The following is a 21,614-nucleotide window of genomic DNA, read 5'->3' as shown; positions in this document are numbered from 1 at the left end:
AAATAGTGGAGATGTTCTGCATGCGGACAGCGATGGTGATGTCTGTCCGCTAGACGTTGTGCGCAGTCTGCTGGGCTGTGTGGGGGGGTTCACAGCGGAAAATCTCACGTTCACTTTCTGTATAATGTCAGATATGGAGGGTGAAGTAACAGCAGCGAGGTATAATATAACTGGTAGATGAAATGTGGTTAATTAAACGTCTCCACATTAATATATATATATATATATATATATATATATATATATATATATATATATATATATATATATATATGGTCTCCGCATTTTTAAAACTGTTCCTATTTATTTGTTGCGTCCGTTTTAATGCAATGACGCTGCAGTTTAAAAAATCAAAACAAAATCTATTTTTATATCCTTTCTTTTCCTGCTAAGGCGTGTTTTATATATAAATATATTTACGTGTATGTTTTTTTGTTATTTTCAATTTTTTTATTTCTATTTTCTTTTCAGTTGGGAATACACTTTTTTTTTCTATATATTTTTTGTAGGAGTAGAAGAAGTGTTTGTATACTGTAATATCAGCTTAGATGATGGGAACGTGACGTACAGGTTGTCCTGTGATCTACGGTGTATTAGACCGTTGTGCAAATGCCGGGGACCGATCCATCTGTTCACGTCCGATGCACTGAACGCTCCGGAACAGGGGAATAGTGACGCACACTGACCGCAGTACAGAGGATTGTAGATACGACAGTCGCTAATGGACCACCTATTAGAATGTAGCTCTAGGTTAGGCTGTTGGCGGGGGGGTGAGACGGTTTTGAGAGTAGTCCTCACAGCACCATCACTGAAGCTGGGTACACACTATAGAAAAATTACTACAGATGCGGTTTTTGTAAAATGTTCACAAATGATTGAGTCCCGATGAGCAGCCGATTCATGTGTACACACCTACACAATATACCTTCAGATCTGTGATCTTCATCTCTCATAACCATCTGCTGATAAGATCATGACTCTGTACACACTACAGATGTCTGCCTACGCTGCTGGCTGTGAGTGTGTACACACTACAGATGTCTGCCTACGCTGCTGGCTGTGAGTGTGTACACACTACAGATGTCTGCCTACGCTGCTGGCTGTGAGTGTGTGCACACTACAGATGTCTGCCTACGCTGCTGGCTGTGAGTGTGTACACACTACAGATGTCTGCCTACGCTGCTGGCTGTGAGTGTGTACACACTACGGATGTCTGCCTACGCTGCTGGCTGTGAGTGTGTACACACTACAGATGTCTGCCTACGCTGCTGGCTGTGAGTGTGTACACACTACAGATGTCTGCCTACGCTGCTGGCTGTGAGTGTGTGCACACTACAGATGTCTGCCTACGCTGCTGGCTGTGAGTGTGTACACACTTTCATTTTTCCCCAACATCGTTCCATCGTCGATTTGTGATTTTTAGCAGTTGGATATGTGTGTGTTTTTAGTTTGATTAAACATGGTTGTGGGAGCGTGCACACTATACCTATATCTGACCAAACCATTGTAAATCGTGTGCTCTGCAGGATAATTGCATAGATGAGCACCCAGCTTAACCAACGTGACTATCTGTCAAGTTTTTAGTTGTTGCTAAACTTATTGCACCAGCGTTCTGCTCTCTCTACTATTTCCACTTTTTGAGGCATCCAGTTCATATCCGTAGATTAAGTTCCTGCTTGACCCAAGCTCAGATACCCCAGCACCATCCGAAGATTGAGAAGCCGTAGTATTCTGTTGGAGAAAACGACATATCATCATCATCATCACCATTTATTTATTTGCCACTCAGCTGATTTGTGAAGCAATGGACCATGTTTTTTAAAACTATTCTGCACTTCTTCAAAAGCTTACAATTAACCAATGCTGGTATTACATTTACAAATGTACAATTTTTTCTTTGAAACATGTCATCTTCACCATTTATTTATTTAGCGCCACTAATTCCGCAGCGCTGTACAGAGAACTCACTCACATCAGTCCCTGCCCCATTGGGGCGTACAGTCTAAATTTCCTAACATACACACAGACAGACTAGGATAAATTTTGTTAGCAGCCAATTAACCTACCAGTATGTTTTTAGAGTGTGGGAGGAAACCGGAGCACCTGGAGGAAACCCACGCAAACACAGGGAGAACATACAAACTCCACACAGATAAGGCCATGGTTGGGAATTGAACTCATGACCCCAGTACTGTGAGGCAGAAGTGCTAACCAATAAGCCACCGTGCTACCCCATATATTATGTACTGCATGCAGTAGACCGCTGGCAGGCCACATGATGGTGTTTTAGGGTCTCGCATGGGAAGCTCTTCGTCTCTAAAGAGATCTGTACAATACATTTATGGATCCGGATCAGAGATCCTGAAATCGGCCATTCCTCGTGCTATTAAAGCCATTTCTGACAGCACAGTAGCGGAGCAGTGATCTAAGCAACTTAAAGATTTAAGTGGTTATACTGAGGCACAAGACACGACCGTCCGCTACAGAACAGACTGTAAATGCTCCACGCCGGAGGTCTACCTGATTTGGCTTTTAATCATTTATATTTAGTTTGTGTAAATATTTTTGGGTCCAAAATCTTTATCTGGGAGGTTTAACTAGAGAAGAACAATAATGTCAGTGTTAAATCTGAACTGTTATAAATCCGTCACCTCCAGAAATAGACTGTTCCATTTACCGTCTATTAGAAAACTAGGTTGTCTTTGTGATGTGGGACAACTTGGACGGGCTTAGAGGGAGGGGGGACATGACCTGTATCCCTAACCTCGCTGCCGCATGTCGTGTTGGGATCAGAGAGCTGAAACCTTTTTAAGATGTTCCTTTCCTTTGTGCCTGCTAAATGGAGCAGGGGAAGCGGTTTCGGAGAAATCCTTACTTGTAATTTTAAATACAAATCTGGAGCGAAAGATCAGGACACCGGGCGGCCTTAAAAAATCTCTTCTGTCTTCATTACTTTAGCTGTTAATGTCATTGGCCCCCGGGGCAAGCTGCAGCTCGGTGCAGTGTAAGCACATTTAGTAATTATAACATTTCCATAATGTCGGCCTTGTGTCTACTTAAAGTGTAATGTGCGCTCTTGTCAGGGGTCACGGGCTCCAAAGTGTTCGCTTTTAATAAAATCTGGCCCCTAATTAGAGATGATTGCTTTGGAAGGTGAGATGCTAGATCTATGTCTCTGCTGCCTCCCTGCTCTCCTCTCATTTATATATATATATATATATATATATATATATATATATATATATATATATATATATATATCTATCAGTGTGTGTGTTTAATTGTGAAATGACAGGTACGATGAAGACATGAGAGATGATCTCTCAGGCAGGATGTGAGCTGATTACGGAATCCACACAGACAACGTTTCCTGCAAAGGAAAATGTGACATTGTTTAGAATTCAGAGGTTTAATCTCTTATAGTGTCTTTTATGAACAATAATGCTAAAACATTAGTTGGTTTGAGCACAAGATAATAGGGTGGTATATGTGGAAAAGGTCTTAATAGCCAGACCTTCAGGAGTTAGAGGACTGTATGTGGTAATGACGTCAATACTTGTTTCTGTAAGAAATGATGTTGTTGATCTAAGGGTTATGTGATCTTACATGTAGAAAACAGGGAATAGGGCTCCGGTTTGAAGGCGGATAAGTGTACATTCCAGATGAGACTTAAGTAATTGTTATTATTTTTATTATTCTTTTCACTTGCCGAATAAAACCAAGGTACTTCTCATCTCTGAAATATATCCGTCAATAAACCATCATCAAGTTATATCGAGTCTGAATTTTTATGACGACTCTGCAACCCGGGATGTAATGTAATTCTGTCGGAAGTACCAATGATCATTCCGTCCTCGTATTAGGGAAAGTAAACTGGCAGCTCCCATTGGTAGAAAGAAATGCAGATATGTGTTCTCTTTGCAGATTAATTTGTGTCTTACCGTTTTGTTAAATGTTTTTAAAAGATAAATCAAAAAGTCCAAGTAAAACTGAGTGGCAGCAATGTTATACATTGCAAAGACAAGAGTCGACATTAAATGATACAATATATTGCATTAAGCATCAGGTACCCGAGCTGTGATGGTTCTACTGCAGGATTGGTCAACCAGGTGCTGTGAAACTACAAGTCCCAGCATATCTACTGGCAAAGCATGCTGGGGCTTGTAGTTTCACAACAACTGGAGAGCCGCAGGTTCTACTGATACCACTGAGCGTTGGTAGAACTTGTCTGATTGGCTGCAGAACTTCTCAACCTTTACTCCCTGGGATCACACCTTGCGGGAGTCTGCCGCAGGCTGTCTACTGGGAGATCTCCGAGGACAGGGGAGACCTGCAGCTAAAGTATTGGTTTATCCAGTAAACTGTAGTAGATCCATTAGCGGGGTCATGTCAGAAGGATGGAGCCGGTGGTTCTCGTTGTGTGGTTAAGACTACATCTCCCATCATCCTGCATTTAATGTACATGTTGTGTGACACAGTGCCAGTGAGAGGTTAATAATCCGGGGGGGTCGCACTTGCTGGGGGACTCCGAGGCTCCTGGCTGGTTCCGCTCCGTGATTTAGTGCAGTTAGCACAGGCAGATTGCTGTCTTTTGCACTTTTCTTCCATATTAAGGTTATTTCGTGTTTTGACAAAGATATGATTTGTGCACTGAGTAACTAATGATGGGTGGCAGTAAATGACATTATTGTCATCCATCCTGAGCTGCTGGTGTCCTGCCTCACTGACATATATTAAACTGACAGGTTTTTCGTTATGTGATGGATTAACCCCTAATGTCACCTCTTCCCGGCACTGAAAGTTCTGCGTTTCCATCAGTTTTACATCCTGTTTTCTGCTATTTCTGCGACTATAGTGACGTCATTTTTCCCTGGACAATCACAGTTCCCCAAAACCAAGTGATAACGATTGATACTATTCCCGCCTCTCCGTGACACGACTATAGCCTGGTGTCCTCCGAAAAACGCCCGGATTCGGCTGAAAACTATGCAAAAAAAAAAGCTGGTATTCATTCATGTGATAAAGGGGTATTTTATACGGATGTAAATATTTGCTGCTATATTAGTAACAAAGTGAAAAATATATTAAAAGAAACTTATTTCCTTTGTTCTCACTTGTTTTATATGTATCCCATAAACCTTACAAAGTTAAAATAAGTAATCCACTGCAGCATATATCACTTCTAACAAGGCAGTTTATTTATTGATCCAAGTCAGTGACTGGTGGGATGGACTTTTTCCTGGATATGGTAACGCGCATGGAGCACCTACTGAATTCTATTCTTCATTGATAGAATTGTTCCCTTTTTCAAAGAGCGTCAACTACAAATGACCTTGTTATGGCCTCGGGCATGTTGACATTTTTAGAAATTGTTTTGGGGGTCTTCTTGCTGAATATTTTTTTTTGTGTGCTTGTGTTTCTTTTTTAGAGAGAGGCTTCTGCTGCTTCTTTGTCTTTTTTGGATGGTTTATTTTAAATAAACAAATTCTGTTTGTGCATTTTTGCTTTTTTTTTTTCCCTCCACATATCCCAAATATTCTCCGGACACCTGACACAGTTTGGTACAAAAACAGAGGAAAAAAAATATAGGTTAACATCCGCGTCCCTGAGGTCTGAATATTGTAGGTTGTATTCCTGTTTACACGCCTGCAGCATATTTGGTTAGTGTAATAATTACTCTGACGTGTCCCCCATATGGCAGCTGCAGACTAGCCCTGTCCTTGCTGCGTCCCTCTTTCCCAGCACAGAAGCGGTTAAACTCTTTAAGATAACACCTCTCATCCGTCCCTCCGTTCCCTATGACAGCCCCGATAATAGACGTCCTTAACCTTATTTATGGGGCGATCAGGTGGAAATAGACCTTGGTCTTCTCAGCTTTCTGATGGCTGCAATCCAGGAGGGACCCGTAAAGATCTGCTTGTCGGAGCATTATGTCTACAGGCGTGAGATAGATGGCGGTCTGGCCTGAGCGCGCCGCGGTGTTCTGTTCCGCCACTGTGTAATGATCACAGCTCCTGTATAATACGAGCAGATGCTCCCGTTCCCTGATCCTCCTGTATGTTGTGTCTCTTACATGCTGGGGACTTAATATAGACACACAAATATTCTGCTACTTCTGGCTTCTATATTTATCCATCGCTTGCATTGACTTTCTATATGATACTAGTTTATATAAACGTCATTCTTTGTACATGTTAACCTTCCCTTCCCCGTCAGACAGAGCGGATTAAGTTAATTAAGGAGTAATTGTGCAATTAGTCTTCATTCAGTTGCACAATTAAGTGAAGACTAAATTTCATGTTATATAGTTTATATGTATAGTGTTAATTTTGCTGCAATATTTTAGAAGGTGCCTTTTAGATAAACGATTATGTATATTCTCCGTCCTTTATCATATAAACCTCATATCACACGTATGTGCTGCGTGAAAGCACTTATGTAGAATAACGCAGTAGAAAGAAATAGGCGGCATGTAGGACTCATGGCTTTGAGCTGCAGCTAAGCACACTGGCACGGCATGCTGGGAGATGTAGTCCCCCCCCCCCCCCATGACTTCCTGTCACATGACACAGTATAGGTTCATTCTGAGTTCTGCCAGTTTTAGATAAATCAAGAGCTGTAACATTGCAGCTTCATACATGTTATAATTATTATTATTACTATTATGGTGATGATGTAACAAAAATGAAAAATAATCTTCTTTTTATTATGTCTCCCAGTCTGTCCCTCGGATTATAGTCCAGTCTGCTAGTATTGATGACGCTGCGTTCAGGCCTAAACCGGTAAGTGAGCAGCTTCTATCACATGGGCGTATGATTCTGGAAGTGTAGGATATATTACTGTGTTACTCTTAGGGGTATGATTCAGGATGTGTAGGATATATTACTGTGTTACTCTCAGGAATATGATTCAGGATGTGTAGGATATATTACTGTGTTACACTCAGGTGTATGATTCGGGAAGTGTAGGATATATTACTGTGTTACTCTCGGGTATGATTCAGGAAGTGTAGGATATATTACTGTGTAACTCTCAGGTGTATGATTCAGGATGTGTAGGATATATTACTGTGTTACTCTCAGGCGTATGATTCTGGAAGTGTAGGATATATTACTGTGTTACTCTCAGGCGTATGATTCTGGAAGTGTAGGATATATTACTGTGTAACTCTCAGGAGTATGATTTGGTATGTGTAGGATATATTACTGTGTTACTCTCAGGCGTATGATTCTGGAAGTGTAGGATATATTACTGTGTAACTCTCAGGAGTATGATTTGGTATGTGTAGGATATATTACTGTGTTACTCTCAGGCGTATGATTCTGGAAGTGTAGGATATATTACTGTGTAACTCTCAGGTGTATGATTCGGGAAGTGTAGGATATATTACTGTGTTACTCTCTGGTATGATTCTGGAAGTGTAGGATATATTACTGTGTTACTCTCAGGTGTATGATTCAGGATGTGTAGGATATATTACTGTGTAGCTCTCAGGTGTATGATTCGGGAAGTGTAGGATATATTACTGTGTAACTCTCAGGTGTATGATTCAGGAAGTGTAGGATATATTACTGTGTTACTCTCGGGTGTATGATTCTGGAAGTGTAGGATATATTACTGTGTAACTCTCAGGTGTATGACTCAGGATGTGTAGGATATATTACTGTGTAACTCTCAGGTGTATGATTCAGGATGTGTAGGATATATTACTGTGTTACTCTCAGGTGTGTGATTCGGGAAGTGTAGGATATATTACTATGTTACTCTCAGGTGTATGATTTAGGATGTGCAGGATATATTACTGTGTTACTCTCGGGAGTATGATTTGGTATGTGTAGGATATATTACTGTGTAACTCTCAGGTGTATGATTCTGGAAGTGTAGGATATATTACTGTGTAACTCTCAGGTGTATGATTCCGGATGTGTAGGATATATTACTGTGTAACTCTCAGGTGTATGATTCTGGAAGTGTAGGATATATTACTGTGTAACTCTCAGGTGTATGATTCAGGATGTGTAGGATATATTACTGTGTTACTCTCAGGTGTGTGATTCGGGAAGTGTAGGATATATTACTGTGTTACTCTCAGGTGTGTGATTCGGGAAGTGTAGGATATATTACTGTGTTACTCTCAGGTGTATGATTCAGGATGTGTAGGATATATTACTGTGTTACTCTCAGGTTTATGATTTGGAATGTGCAGGATATATTACTGTGTTACTCCCAGGTGTATGATTTGGGATGTGCAGGATATATTACTGTGTTACTCTCAGGTGTATGATTCAGGATGTGTAGGATATATTACTTTGTTACTCTCAGGCGTATGATTCTGGAAGTGCAGGATATATTACTGTGTTACTCTCAGGCGTATAATTCAGGAAGTGTAGGATATATTACTGTGTTACTCTCAGGGGTATGATTCCGGATGTGTAGGATATATTACTGTGTTACTCTCAGGTGTATGATTCAGGAAGTGTAGGATATATTACTGTGTTACTCTCAGGGGTATGATTCAGGATGTGTAGGATATATTACTGTGTTACTCTCAGGTGTATGATTCAGGATGTGTAGGATATATTAATGTGTTACTCTCAGGGGTATGATTCAGGATGTGTAGGATATATTACTGTGTTACTCTCAGGTGTATGATTCTGGAAGTGTAGGATATATTACTGTGTTACTCTCAGGTGTATGATTCAGGATGTGTAGGATATATTACTGTGTTACTCTCAGGGGTATGATTCCGGATGTGTAGGATATATTACTGTATTACTCTCGGGGATATGATTCGGGAAGTGTAGGATATATTATTGTGTTACACTCAGGGGTATGATTTGGAATGTGCAGGGATATATTACTGTGTTACTCTCGGGAGTATGATTTAGGATATGCAGGATATATTACTGTGTTACTCTCGGGAGTATGATTTGGAATGTGCAGGGATATATTACTGTGTTACTCTCAGGTGTATGATTTGGGATGTGCAGGATATATTACTGTGTTACTCTCAGGTGTATGATTTGGTATGTGCAGGGATATATTACTGTGTTACTCTCAGGGGTATGATTCAGGATGTGTAGGATATATTACTGTGTTACTCTCAGGGGTATGATTCGGGATGTGTAGGATATATTACTGTGTTACTCTCAGGTGTATGATTCAGGATGTGTAGGATATATTACCGTTACTTTCAGGGGTATGATTTGGGATGTGTAGGGATATATTACTGTGTTACTCTCGGGTATGATTCTGAAAGTGTAGGATATATTACTGTGTAACTCTCAGGTGTATGATTCAGGATGTGTAGGATATATTACTGTGTTACTCTCAGGTGGTGTATTCTGGAAGTGTAGGAATATATTACTGTGTTACTCTCAGGGGTATGATTCAGGATGTGTAGGATATATTAGTGTGTTACTCCTAGGGGTATAATTCGGGATGTGTAGGATATATTACTGTTTTGCTCTTAGGGGTATGATTCTGGAAGTGTAGGATATATATCTGTGTTACTCTCGGGAGTATGATTTGGAATGTGCAGGGATATATTACTGTGTTACTCTCAGGTGTATGATTTGGAATGTGCAGGATATATTACTGTGTTACTCTCAGGTGTGTGATTCGGGAAGTGTAGGATATATTACTGTGTTGCTCTCGGGTGTATGATTTGGGATGTGCAGGATATATTACTGTGTTACTCTCAGGTGTATGATTCGGGAAGTGTAGGATATAATACTGTGTTACTCTCAGGTGTGTGATTCGGGAAGTGTAGGATATATTACTGTGTTACTCTCAGGTGTATGATTCTGTAAGTGTAGGATAAATTACTGTGTTACTCTCAGGTGTATGATTCAGGATGTGTAGGATATACTACTGTGTTACTCTCAGGTTTATGATTTGGAATGTGCAGGATATATTACTGTGTTACTCCCAGGTGTATGATTTGGGATGTGCAGGATATATTACTGTGTTACTCTCAGGTGTATGATTCGGGATGTGTAGGATATATTACTGTGTTACTCCCAGGTGTATGATTTGGGATGTGTAGGATATATTACTGTGTTACTCTCGGGAGTATGATTTGGAATGTGCAGGGATATATTACTGTGTTACTCTCGGGAGTATGATTTAGGATGTGCAGGATATATTACTGTGTTACTCTCGGGAGTATGATTTGGAATGTGCAGGGATATATTACTGTGTTACTCTCAGGTGTATGATTTGGGATGTGCAGGATATATTACTGTGTTACTCTCAGGTGGTGTATTCTGGAAGTGTAGGAATATATTTCTGTGTTACTCTCGGGTATGATTCAGGATGTGTAGGATATATTAGTGTGTTACTCCTAGGGGTATAATTCGGGATGTGTAGGATATATTACTGTTTTGCTCTTAGGGGTATGATTCTGGAAGTGTAGGATATATTACTGTGTTACTCTCGGGAGTATGATTTGGAATGTGCAGGGATATATTACTGTGTTACTCTCGGGAGTATGATTTAGGATGTGCAGGATATATTACTGTGTTACTCTCGGGAGTATGATTTGGAATGTGCAGGGATATATTACTGTGTTACTCTCGGGAGTATGATTTAGGATGTGCAGGATATATTACTGTGTTACTCTCGGGAGTATGATTTGGAATGTGCAGGGATATATTACTGTGTTACTCTCAGGTGTATGATTTGGGATGTGCAGGATATATTACTGTGTTACTCTCAGGTGTATGATTTGGTATGTGCAGGGATATATTACTGTGTTACTCTCAGGGGTATGATTCAGGATGTGTAGGATATATTACTGTGTTACTCTCAGGGGTATGATTCGGGATGTGTAGGATATATTACTGTGTTACTCTCAGGTGTATGATTCAGGATGTGTAGGATATATTACTGTGTTACTCTCGGGAGTATGATTCAGGATGTGCAGGATATATTACTGTGTTACTCTCAGGGGTATGATTCAGGATGTGTAGGATATATTACTGTGTTACTCTCGGGAGTATGATTTGGAATGTGCAGGGATATATTACTGTGTTACTCTCGGGAGTATGATTTAGGATGTGCAGGATATATTACTGTGTTACTCTCAGGTGTATGATTTGGAATGTGTAGGATATATTACTGTGTTACTCTCAGGTGTGTGATTCGGGAAGTGTAGGATATATTACTGTGTTGCTCTCGGGTGTATGATTTGGGATGTGCAGGATATATTACTGTGTTACTCTCAGGTGTATGATTCGGGAAGTGTAGGATATAATACTGTGTTACTCTCAGGTGTGTGATTCGGGAAGTGTAGGATATAATACTGTGTTACTCTCAGGTGTTTTCGATTCGGGAAGTGTAGGATATATTACTGTGTTACTCTCAGGTGTATGATTCTGTAAGTGTAGGATATATTACTGTGTTACTCTCAGGTGTATGATTCAGGATGTGTAGGATATACTACTGTGTTACTCTCAGGTTTATGATTTGGAATGTGCAGGATATATTACTGTGTTACTCCCAGGTGTATGATTTGGGATGTGCAGGATATATTACTGTGTTACTCTCAGGTGTATGATTCGGGATGTGTAGGATATATTACTGTGTTACTCCCAGGTGTATGATTTGGGATGTGTAGGATATATTACTGTGTTACTCTCGGGAGTATGATTTAGGATGTGCAGGATATATTACTGTGTTACTCTCGGGAGTATGATTTGGAATGTGCAGGGATATATTACTGTGTTACTCTCAGGTGTATGATTTGGGATGTGCAGGATATATTACTGTGTTACTCTCAGGTGGTGTATTCTGGAAGTGTAGGAATATATTACTGTGTTACTCTCAGGGGTATGATTCAGGATGTGTAGGATATATTAGTGTGTTACTCCTAGGGGTATAATTCGGGATGTGTAGGATATATTACTGTTTTGCTCTTAGGGGTATGATTCGGGATGTGTAGGATATATTACTGTGTTACTCTCAGGTGTATGATTCAGGATGTGTAGGATATATTACTGTGTTACTCTCGGGAGTATGATTCAGGATGTGCAGGATATATTACTGTGTTACTCTCAGGGGTATGATTCAGGATGTGTAGGATATATTACTGTGTTACTCTCAGGGGTATGATTCGGGATGTGCAGGATATATTACTGTGTTACTCTCGGGAGTATGATTTGGAATGTGCAGGATATATTACTGTGTTACTCTCGGGAGTATGATTTAGTATGTGCAGGATATATTACTGTGTTACTCTCGGGAGTATGATTTGGGATGTGCAGGATATATTACTGTGTTACTCTCAGGGGGTATGATTTGGAATGTGTAGGATATATTACTGTGTTACTCTCGGGAGTATGATTTGGGATGTGCAGGATATATTACTGTGTTACTCTTAGGGGGTATGATTTGGGATGTGCAGGATATATTACTGTGTTACTCTCAGGTGTATGATTCAGGATGTGTAGGATATATTACTGTGTTACTCTCGGGAGTATGATTTAGTATGTGCAGGATATATTACTCTATGATTAAGGTTGATGTTGTTTTCTCTGTTGAGTGGTAACACAATAACACATAGTTAGAGAAGTGATATTCGGATCTCTAACCATATTTATCAGCGGTTCTCCTAGTCTGTTTTCCATCTCAGTCTGTAATTATCACTTATTAAATATATGTAACCGCTCCATGTATTAGAAGCCTGCGGTCCCTGATATGTCCCGCTGTGTTCTCTCCAGTCCTATAGTGAGTTCCACCCTCTAACCACATTGACTTCCTATGCCATCGTCACCTTGTACACTGGAGCTCACACTTCTTATTGACCGCTTAGCCATTACAACCTGTGTTAGTGGTGGAGTATTTCCAAAATCTCACTGTACAAATAAGGGATCAAAAGAGCTATCTCCAACGTATTTCTGAGAGATGGGGGACAAACACTGTACCATAGAGCTAACACTCTATAAATATTCATCAATGGAGACAATATAACCTTATCTGAAAATTAAATAGAACAGCCGTTAAAACTATAAGAAATGGCTGATGGCAAGTTCTTTAGGTGCAGTACAATGTAATGTATGTGACAAGTGTCTTATAGTTAGTCCTATATGTACTATCACTCCTAATATGTATTACCAAAGCATCCTGGGAATTGTAGTTCAACCAGTGTGTAGCCAGAAACATTTGTGTGGCCCTGCTCGGTTTTTTACCTGCAGTTACTGTTGTATTTGTATTATAAGATGGAAGCCCCTGATCTTCAATGAAGTTTTAGGTTACTAGCAATTGAATTTCCAGGTCGTGTCAAAAACTTCTCGTATTCTTCCCTCATAATTCTATATGCTGACAGACAGTATTGATTACCCAAGTTTAGTACATGTTGCCTTTGGGAAATAGATCTGAGAAATGGTCTGTTTAATCTCAGAAGCTGTCTTTAAATTCTTCACCTGTAAATTGACAGGCCCCGGGAAAATGGAGGGGGGGGGGGGGAGGGGGGGGGAGGGGGGGGAAGAAAATTTGGAAGGGAAAAATAAATCTTTGGCAGCCAGTTGAAAATGTGTGATTTATCCATGCCTTAAGTGCAGCCAAAGAACTGTTAGAGACATATAGATCACTATAGCTCTCTAGCACCCATAAATCCTACAGTCTGAACAGCAAAAGGACCAGAACTGTCACATAAATCAGCTTTCAAGTAAATATTGGGAGAGAAAAAAAAAATATTCCTTGTGCAGAGTTTGTCCTTATCCAAGAGGTGATATGAAACTGTCCTTCGGTTTAGTGCTGAATAAAGTATACGGTAGTGGCCACAAACATTGCCACTCTGTTCCTGTTTAGTACTAATAATGCACTCTTCCTTCTGGAAAATTGATAAAATTAATTAAAAAAAATTTGTATCCACATGTGTTATCTTATTCCACACGGATATCCTTAAATGGGCCCGACAAAATTATTGGCACCTTTTAGACATTGTTAGACCTAATTAGATTTCAAGCAGCTGATTCCCCTTCACTTTGACACGGAACTCACCTGTGGTGAGTACCAGGTGCCTGCAATATAATCACTCATTAAATGAGCATGAATGAAGAAAAGGATTCATTCTCCTGTTGTGCCACTGTGTGTGTTGCAATGAGTACGGAGAGAAGATAGAATCCCAGAGAATGGTTGGAGGAGGTCTGGATGATGATTGGAACCAAACATGAACAATCTCACTGAGCAAATCAGTCTCCAGAGACCTGGATGTACTTGTTTCCGCCAGATATAATATTATCAGGAAGTTTAAAGCTCCTGGAAGTGTATCCGACATCCCTGTACCCGACATTTCCGGATGTAGCTGCAAGAGAGGACTTGATTGAAGATTGCAGCGCAGGATTGGTGGAGAAAGCTCCTCTGTCAACTGCCAAACAGATTCAAGCCGACCTTCAGACGCAAGGTAGGACAGTTTCAACTTATACCTTCCGTCGCCAACTCTATGAAAGGGGGTTTTATGGTTGGAGGACCCCCCCAGTAAGAGAGAATAAGAAAGCCTGACTGGAGTCTGCCAAAACAGTTCAAAGTTCTTTCTGGGACCAAGTTAGAGATTTATGGTAAATCACATCATCCCTGTGTTTACAGAAGACAAAATGAAGCTTTAAAAGAAACTAACACCTTCCCTACAATCAACCATGGAGGGGGTTCAGTGATGTTTTGGGGCTGCACCTGGCCCTCATGGAATCATGAAATCTGGAGATTTCCAGGTGTTTTTGGGGTGCAGTGTTGAACCCAGTGTCAGAAATCTGGGTCTCTGTCGAAGGTCATGGGTCTTCTAGCAGGACAGTGACTCCAAACACACTTCAGAGCACAGAGACATGGTTCAAGACAAGACACTGGACAGTACTGAAGTGGAAGCAATGAGTCCAGATTTATATTCCATATAATATCTATAGAGAGTTCTGAGAACAGTTGGGAGACGGAACCTTCACACCTGGGAGAACGGGAGCAGTTTGCACAAGAAGAGTGGACCAAACTACCAGTAGAGAGGTGCAGGGAGCTCATCCATGGCTATAGGAAGGAAGTGATTGCAGTAATTTTAACGAAAGGCTATGCTACCAAATACTAAATCTGGGGTGTCGATAATTTTGTCAATGCCGTCTTGTTTCATTTTATGATTTAGTAGGATTTACAGTATTACATTCAGAATAAAAAAACAAATGTTCTATAATACTAACTAAGAAAGAATTGTGGAAATCAAACACTGTTGTTAACTTTATGTTTAGAGGAAATTGTGAGTTATTTGAGAAAAGTGTGAGGGTGTCAATATTTTTGGCCACGACTATATGTACTGTAAATGCTGTAGTACCTACTGCTCGCAAGGGATGATGGCTTATTGCTACAATTAAATAACCCACTGTGATATGAAAGTGTTGTTCCTTGGCGGGGGCAGAGTAAGCAGTAGAGTTGGGGACGTTTTCATTTTGCTGATGTCCCTGTCCAGCCTTCCATTAGTACCTCATGCTTTGCACTGCCAGATTTTTTTTTAGGCAGCTTGGTGGTGCCACCGGTTGCCACTCCTGTTATGGTCATTGGTGCTGTCCAACTAGTCGGTAGAATGTCCTTGTGCGATACGTTTATACTTTGTCACATTGTGTTTGGCTAAATTTGACATGGTCAACTAGCTGAAATGAACCATATTTTTTTTTTTTCTATGAACCCCTAGGTTATCCACAAGGAAGGGACAGTGGTCCAGCAACCAGTGATTGCTCGTTCGCCTACCCAAGAGAAGAAAACTGAGAAATCACCAGCAGTACCTTCCCAGGCAAAATCCTGTGAGTCTCCAGCACAGGAACCCCAGGAGGGACCTCCAAGTCCACTCAGTGAAGCATCAAGTGGATACTTCTCCCACAGTGTCTCCACAGCCACACTGTCAGAGGTATTAATTACAGGTAATGAGGTGCCTACAGTTCAAACTCCAAGCCCAACAGCTACGGACATCGGTCCAACTACAGTCCCCTCTTCCCAACAGTCCTCAGATAAAGACCACAAAGTCAAGCTGGAAACCCTATCTGACCAGCGTCCTCACACAAATAAAATTGATTTTATGAATGAGCTGCAAAAAGAGATTCCTGATAAAGATCTAAATCATAAGGAACATCATACCAAGCCAAGTCTAGAAATGTCATCTGTAGATCATATTGGAAAGCCTGAGAACGTTTCTGTTTTGGCAAATGTTGAAGGCCAATTGACTACTACCCTCTTAAAAAGTGTACCTTCACCAGTAAAGCTTACCACAGCTAGCTTGCCATCTTCCGAAAACCAGGAGGACCACAAGGATTCATCTGCACTAGGTCCCAAACCACTGCTTATGACTGACCAACTTCAGCAGACCAAAGTTGTAGTTTCACCTTTCAAAATACGTAAGGTAAGGACGTCTGAGCTGAAATCCTTCACACGCATGCTCGGAGACGATCTTGGAGATATATCAAGCGTGGAGAAGGTGGGGACAGGAGTAAAGTTAAAAGGAAGTAGAGAAGGATTGGATGACCAAGTGGACATTGGAGAAGACCGAGCAGAAGAAGCATCTGACTCAGAAGAATCTCAGGAGGTTCCCGAATGGTTGAAGGACGGGGAATATGTAACTGTTGGAACTAATAAGAATGGTATTGTGAGATATGTTGGCCCAGCAGACTTCCAAGAAGGAACGTGGGTTGGTGTGGAACTTGACCTGCCCGCTGGTAAGAAACTATTGATACTTTATTCAAAAGACGTCTACATGTGACGTACGCAGCTTAAGGTTTTAGAATAATGTATGTAAGATGTATGACTTCCAGATACATTAATAATCACCTGTTACCTGAAAATACCCAATATAACATAAGAGCATAAAAAGTACCTTGAATTATGAGCTTATGCTGGTTTGTTTGTGTCTGAGAAGTGAATAATGGGTGTCACTTATAAATTAAACTATTCCTTTGGAGATCTGGATGGCAAATAAGTTCATATACGATTACAGGTCCGGAAGTGACTATACCCATCCTGAGAACCAAGCATAATGACCTCTGCATTTACTTTGATTAGCTCTTGTTTCTCAGATAAATGATTATTGAAATCCACTAATGTAGACTTATTACTGATGCCTCCGAAAATGTCAATATACCCTATAATAGTTCATATCCATCATCTTCAAGATGTTGTGTAAAAATTGTACATAAAAAAACCTACAGTTTTAGAATTCGGAGCCAGTTAACTTTTTCTTTCTTAATCACAGGTAAAAATGATGGCTCGGTTGGCGGCAAGCAGTACTTTAAATGTAACCCGGGCTACGGTGTCTTGGTGAGGCCCAGTAGAGTCAAGAAAGCCACCGGTACGGCCCGAAGAAGAAGCACTGGCTTGCGTTTGCAGGGAGGAGCTGCTACAGAGAATCGTAAGACCGGTAGCCTGACCGGTTCTGCCGGAAATCTTGCTGCTTTGACTGCCCTGGTAAAACCAGACAGAGCCGCAAGCATAAAGGGGGAAGCCCAGAAAAAGGCAGAGAACAGGAAATCCTGGGCCAATTAGCCTAGAGCCTACTAATATTTCAGCCTACAATTTAGCCTAAAGAAGAGTTTCCACCAGGTAGTCATCTCTGATGACCACTCATGACAGAGTCTTCTATTTAACTAATTCCATAATGTTGCTTTCAGGTATGGTTGTAGACCATGCGTCAGGCCTGGGTGGAGTAGCTATGATCTCCACACTGAGTAGAGAGGCTCAGCTGTGATCCCATGATGGGTCTCGTGAAGCAGGCATGAGGGTTTTGGGATTATTCAGAGATGGTCCCTGGCTAGAGCTGTGGATATTTAAATTATGGTGTCATGGCTCTTTCTAAGAGGTGTGGATGTGTAACCAATATGCACTCTTATCCGTGATTACTAACAAACTAGCGAAACATAACAAGAATCGGGACCGTTCTTCTGACAAACAACTAAACGTACGCGTATCTACATGTATATATGTGTGTATGTGTAAATATGTTTTATACCTATGTCCTATGTTTTTAGGGTAAAGATCATCCTGTTCTATTTTCTAAATGCCTGATCTCTCAATTAGACCAAAATTGTGGTTTGCTACTCACGGTTCATGTCATTATCACATCTTAGTGATCAGACAGAATATGCCAGCAGTCATGCTAAAGGGAAAAGTTGGACTGGGACCAGTGTTTGTATAGCAGACGTGACCAGGAACATATATGTAGATATGTATGTATAAACAAAACCTGTTATATACACAACTATATTTTGGAAACTGTAATATGCAATGATAAGGAAAGTAGTAATGGAAAAAAACATAAAACATTTAAGTCTTGCCAATAATAATAAGTAATTAGTCTGGTCAATATTCACTATTGTTTATCTATAGGTTCATAGGCATAGACTCTTATTTTTGTGAAAAATACAGAATTTATTATCCCTGTTATTAATTGGTATTTAAATTAGATTTATGCATCAATTACATTTTTTGCAGCAGCAAATTCATCCCACTTCTAACACCAAAGTGACTGAAAAACTTGCCAATTTTTTTAAATTTTTTTTAGTTGTAACACAGTGTATGGAGTAATAAAAACATAATATACACTGTTTTTTATGATAAAAATTATTTCAGCAGTTAATCTTACAGCTGTGTCTCTGCATTATGGAAGAATTAGCTGCATTTCCTGACACTTGTATGTTTCAGCTTATTGATGGTGGAGGTTTTTGTATTTATGTTATTTATGTGTGCTGGGAGTCGGTAATGGGTAAAGAACATTGTTTTATCTTTATTGGGGATGGGACTGCGATTTACAATCTTCACATTGAACTCTTGTAAACATTGATACAAAGTGCAAAGCGAACGCTTGTTAGAAAGTACGTGGCTGTACAGGTCCATTGTATTCTTTTATTTTGGTGGACTATCATTGATAAATTTCATTTACTGCATATCAACACCCATGTATACTAAGCCGAAAGCCCTTCCTTGATCGTTTACAATCGCACAAAGACTGGTAAGCAGTGGGCACATTTCTAGTAGTAATATATCTGCTTCGATATCGATACAACAGATTACCATTTGGTGCTCTTACGACAAACATCTGAAAAGTATTTGGAAATATGGTCACCTGCAATTCTGCAGCTCATGATAATTCTAGGTGCAGTGACTGCATACAAAGTTGTCTTTGTCCTGTTGATAGTTAGGAAAATCTGTCCGCTGACCTACAACCGCACACTACACAAACATTAGTCTGACGACACCCAACGTACACCCACTGACGGTTTGGTGCATTTTTGGGGGTCTTCCGGATTAAACCAAAGCACAAGACAATTCACAGGACCTGTTTATAGGTAACATTCCAATGAGACAATATGCGTTCCTTGGCTGCTTCTCTGCACTATGTACGACCAGCCTGTGGTGTAGATGTTACCTGCGTTTCTTGTACTTGTCCGTCTTCAGTGCCTTACTGACAGTGCCAGCCAGTGCATATAAACTAAGCCAATCACCAGGCATTAGTGAAACCAGAGGTATTGGTTGTCAGTGAATCCACACGCTTCTTCCATTATGAATAGGTGACGGGGGGCACTTTAGTGTACAGTCCTTCCCTTTCCCCAAAAATATGTTCTTGCTGCATCTGTGCCAAGGTCGCAGCCTATTTTTCCTGCTCTCCTTATTCCTTGTTTGCACAAACAATGGTTCACAGATACTCTGGATTGCTTACGGCTTCCAAACACTATGGCCGAGGCCTGGGTTAGAAATTAAGGGGCCCTAGCACAAAAAATAAGACGGGGCCCACAAAATTGAGCTGGGTTAAGGAAAAAAAATATCCTGTGATTTTCTAAAAGTAATAAAAAAAAGTGTTAAATCAAATAACAATTAAAGAATTATAGTTGAAAGCAGTGATGGTTGGTTATACTAGATGACAGGTGTACAACACTTCACAGACCTTGTACTGTAATTAGCATCCAAACACTGCAGTGATTATCACGCTGCCATAATATTGCACTTATATCGCCAGCACGTAAATCTGCAGGTAACATGTGTTTATATATTTATCCTGCATAAAGCTGCCTCTTTTCTATATGTGTGGTACTTACACCTATGACACTAGATATTATTGCACCATGTGCAGTTGATTGTTGACCGGTATTGGAATATATCACGTGTGGATCTTTGTGTCTCGGGCATTACATTGCAATGTCCTTTGACCTGCTACAGGTGCTGTCCACGCATCAGTTGTATAGTGCATGGTGCGGTTTACAGCTTGACTAGTACAGGACCAATGGCTTACACAAAGTATTAGCAGCCGTTCCGTGGACTAAAGTCCTATTCAGCCTGTTGGATCACGAGGAGTTCCTAGTGTATAGATACTTCCGAATATTGGTTTAGGCCACAAAGTGACTCCCTCCACTACGTGTAGATAGATGACCGGTGAACTGTAATAGGGAAAGGCTTTTAATAATACAGTTTTTATATTTTTGGGAGGTGCAACAAACCAGATTACCTGATAAGTAGCCAAGTGCTTTTACCAGCGACCTTTCTAGGTGGTTTAACCAGCTGTGATCTTTTCTATTTAGCTCTCTCTCTACTTCATGTAACACATTTGTATGATAATGCAGCACAAATATTGATGCTGGGATAAGGATGTAAGATGTGGTTGGTGACACTGGAGGGGCTTAGAGCTGTATTATAAGGATGCAGGTTTTTATCTGTACAGAGATCGGTCCATTGTGACTTCATGCTACACTAAACTTTCATACATACAAATCACGGCAGAGGTCTAAGGCTGAGGGGCCGGTTGGCTGCATTTATGGGGATTCTGCCATTCGACGTTCATTTTATTAGTCAAACTTTTTACCAGATCTCTTGTAACTAATAGGAAAATGTTACAGTTCTCATAATTCTGAATTACTGAGAATGTTTTGTACACTATTATTATATAACCTTTATTTAACTGTTTGATGATGACAAAATCTGCTCCATGGATTAAAAATTCTTTCTGCGAATTGTACTTGTTGCCCACGGTGAAGACACCCTCTCCGTAATTGGGGTCAGAGGGCAACTGACACGGTGGGTGGAGAAGTGGCAGTAAAGTTAGACAGACTCCCCTCTCTCGTCCCCTCTCTCGTCCCCTCTCTCCCCTCTCTCCCCTCTCTCGTCCCCTCTCTCGTCCCCTCTCTCCCCTCTCTCCCCTCTCTCCCCTCTCTCCCCTCTCTCCCCTCTCTCCCCTCTCTCCCCTCTCTCCCCTCTCTCCCCTCTCTCCCCTCTCTCCCCTCTCTCCCCTCTCTCCCCTCTCTCCCCTCTCTCCCCTCTCTCCCCTCTCTCCCCTCTCTTCCCTCTCTCCCCTCTCTCCCCTCTCCTCTCTCCCCTCTCTCGTCCCCACTCTCCCTTCTCTCCCTCCCCTCTCTCCCCTCTCTCCCCTCTCTCCCCTCTCTCCCCTCTCTCCCCTCTCTTCCCTCTCTTCCCTCTCTCCCCTCTCTCCCCTCTCTCCCCTCTCTCCCTCCCCTCTCTCCCCTCTCTCGTCCCCACTCTCCCCTCTCTCCCTCCCCACTCTCCCCTCTCTCCCCTCTCTCCCTCCCCACTCTCCCCTCTCTCCCCTCTCTCCCCTCTCTTCCCTCTCTCCCCTCTCTTCCCTCTCTCCCCTCTCTCCCCTCTCT

General features: G+C 41.1%; 1 protein-coding gene across 1 annotated transcript in view; it reads left to right on the top strand.

The window, feature by feature from the left end:
- The window catches only part of KIF13B (kinesin family member 13B), a 130,973-nt gene extending 112,661 nt beyond the window's left edge, over positions 1-18,312 (top strand). Inside the window, exons 38-40 of the mRNA XM_075201196.1 lie at positions 6,720-6,782; positions 15,671-16,685; positions 17,219-18,312. Of these exons, the coding sequence (XP_075057297.1) occupies positions 6,720-6,782; positions 15,671-16,685; positions 17,219-17,508 (1,368 nt within the window). The 3' untranslated portion in view covers positions 17,509-18,312. The remainder of the gene's footprint in view (positions 1-6,719; positions 6,783-15,670; positions 16,686-17,218) is intronic.
- Positions 18,313-21,614: the final 3,302 nt, after the last annotated feature.

This window comes from Mixophyes fleayi, chromosome 3 (assembly GCF_038048845.1).
Source record: "Mixophyes fleayi isolate aMixFle1 chromosome 3, aMixFle1.hap1, whole genome shotgun sequence".
NCBI classification, from domain to species: Eukaryota; Metazoa; Chordata; class Amphibia; order Anura; family Limnodynastidae; genus Mixophyes; species Mixophyes fleayi.
The sequence above is the reverse complement of the archived record's forward strand: the minus strand, read 5'-3'. Positions and strand labels throughout refer to the sequence as shown.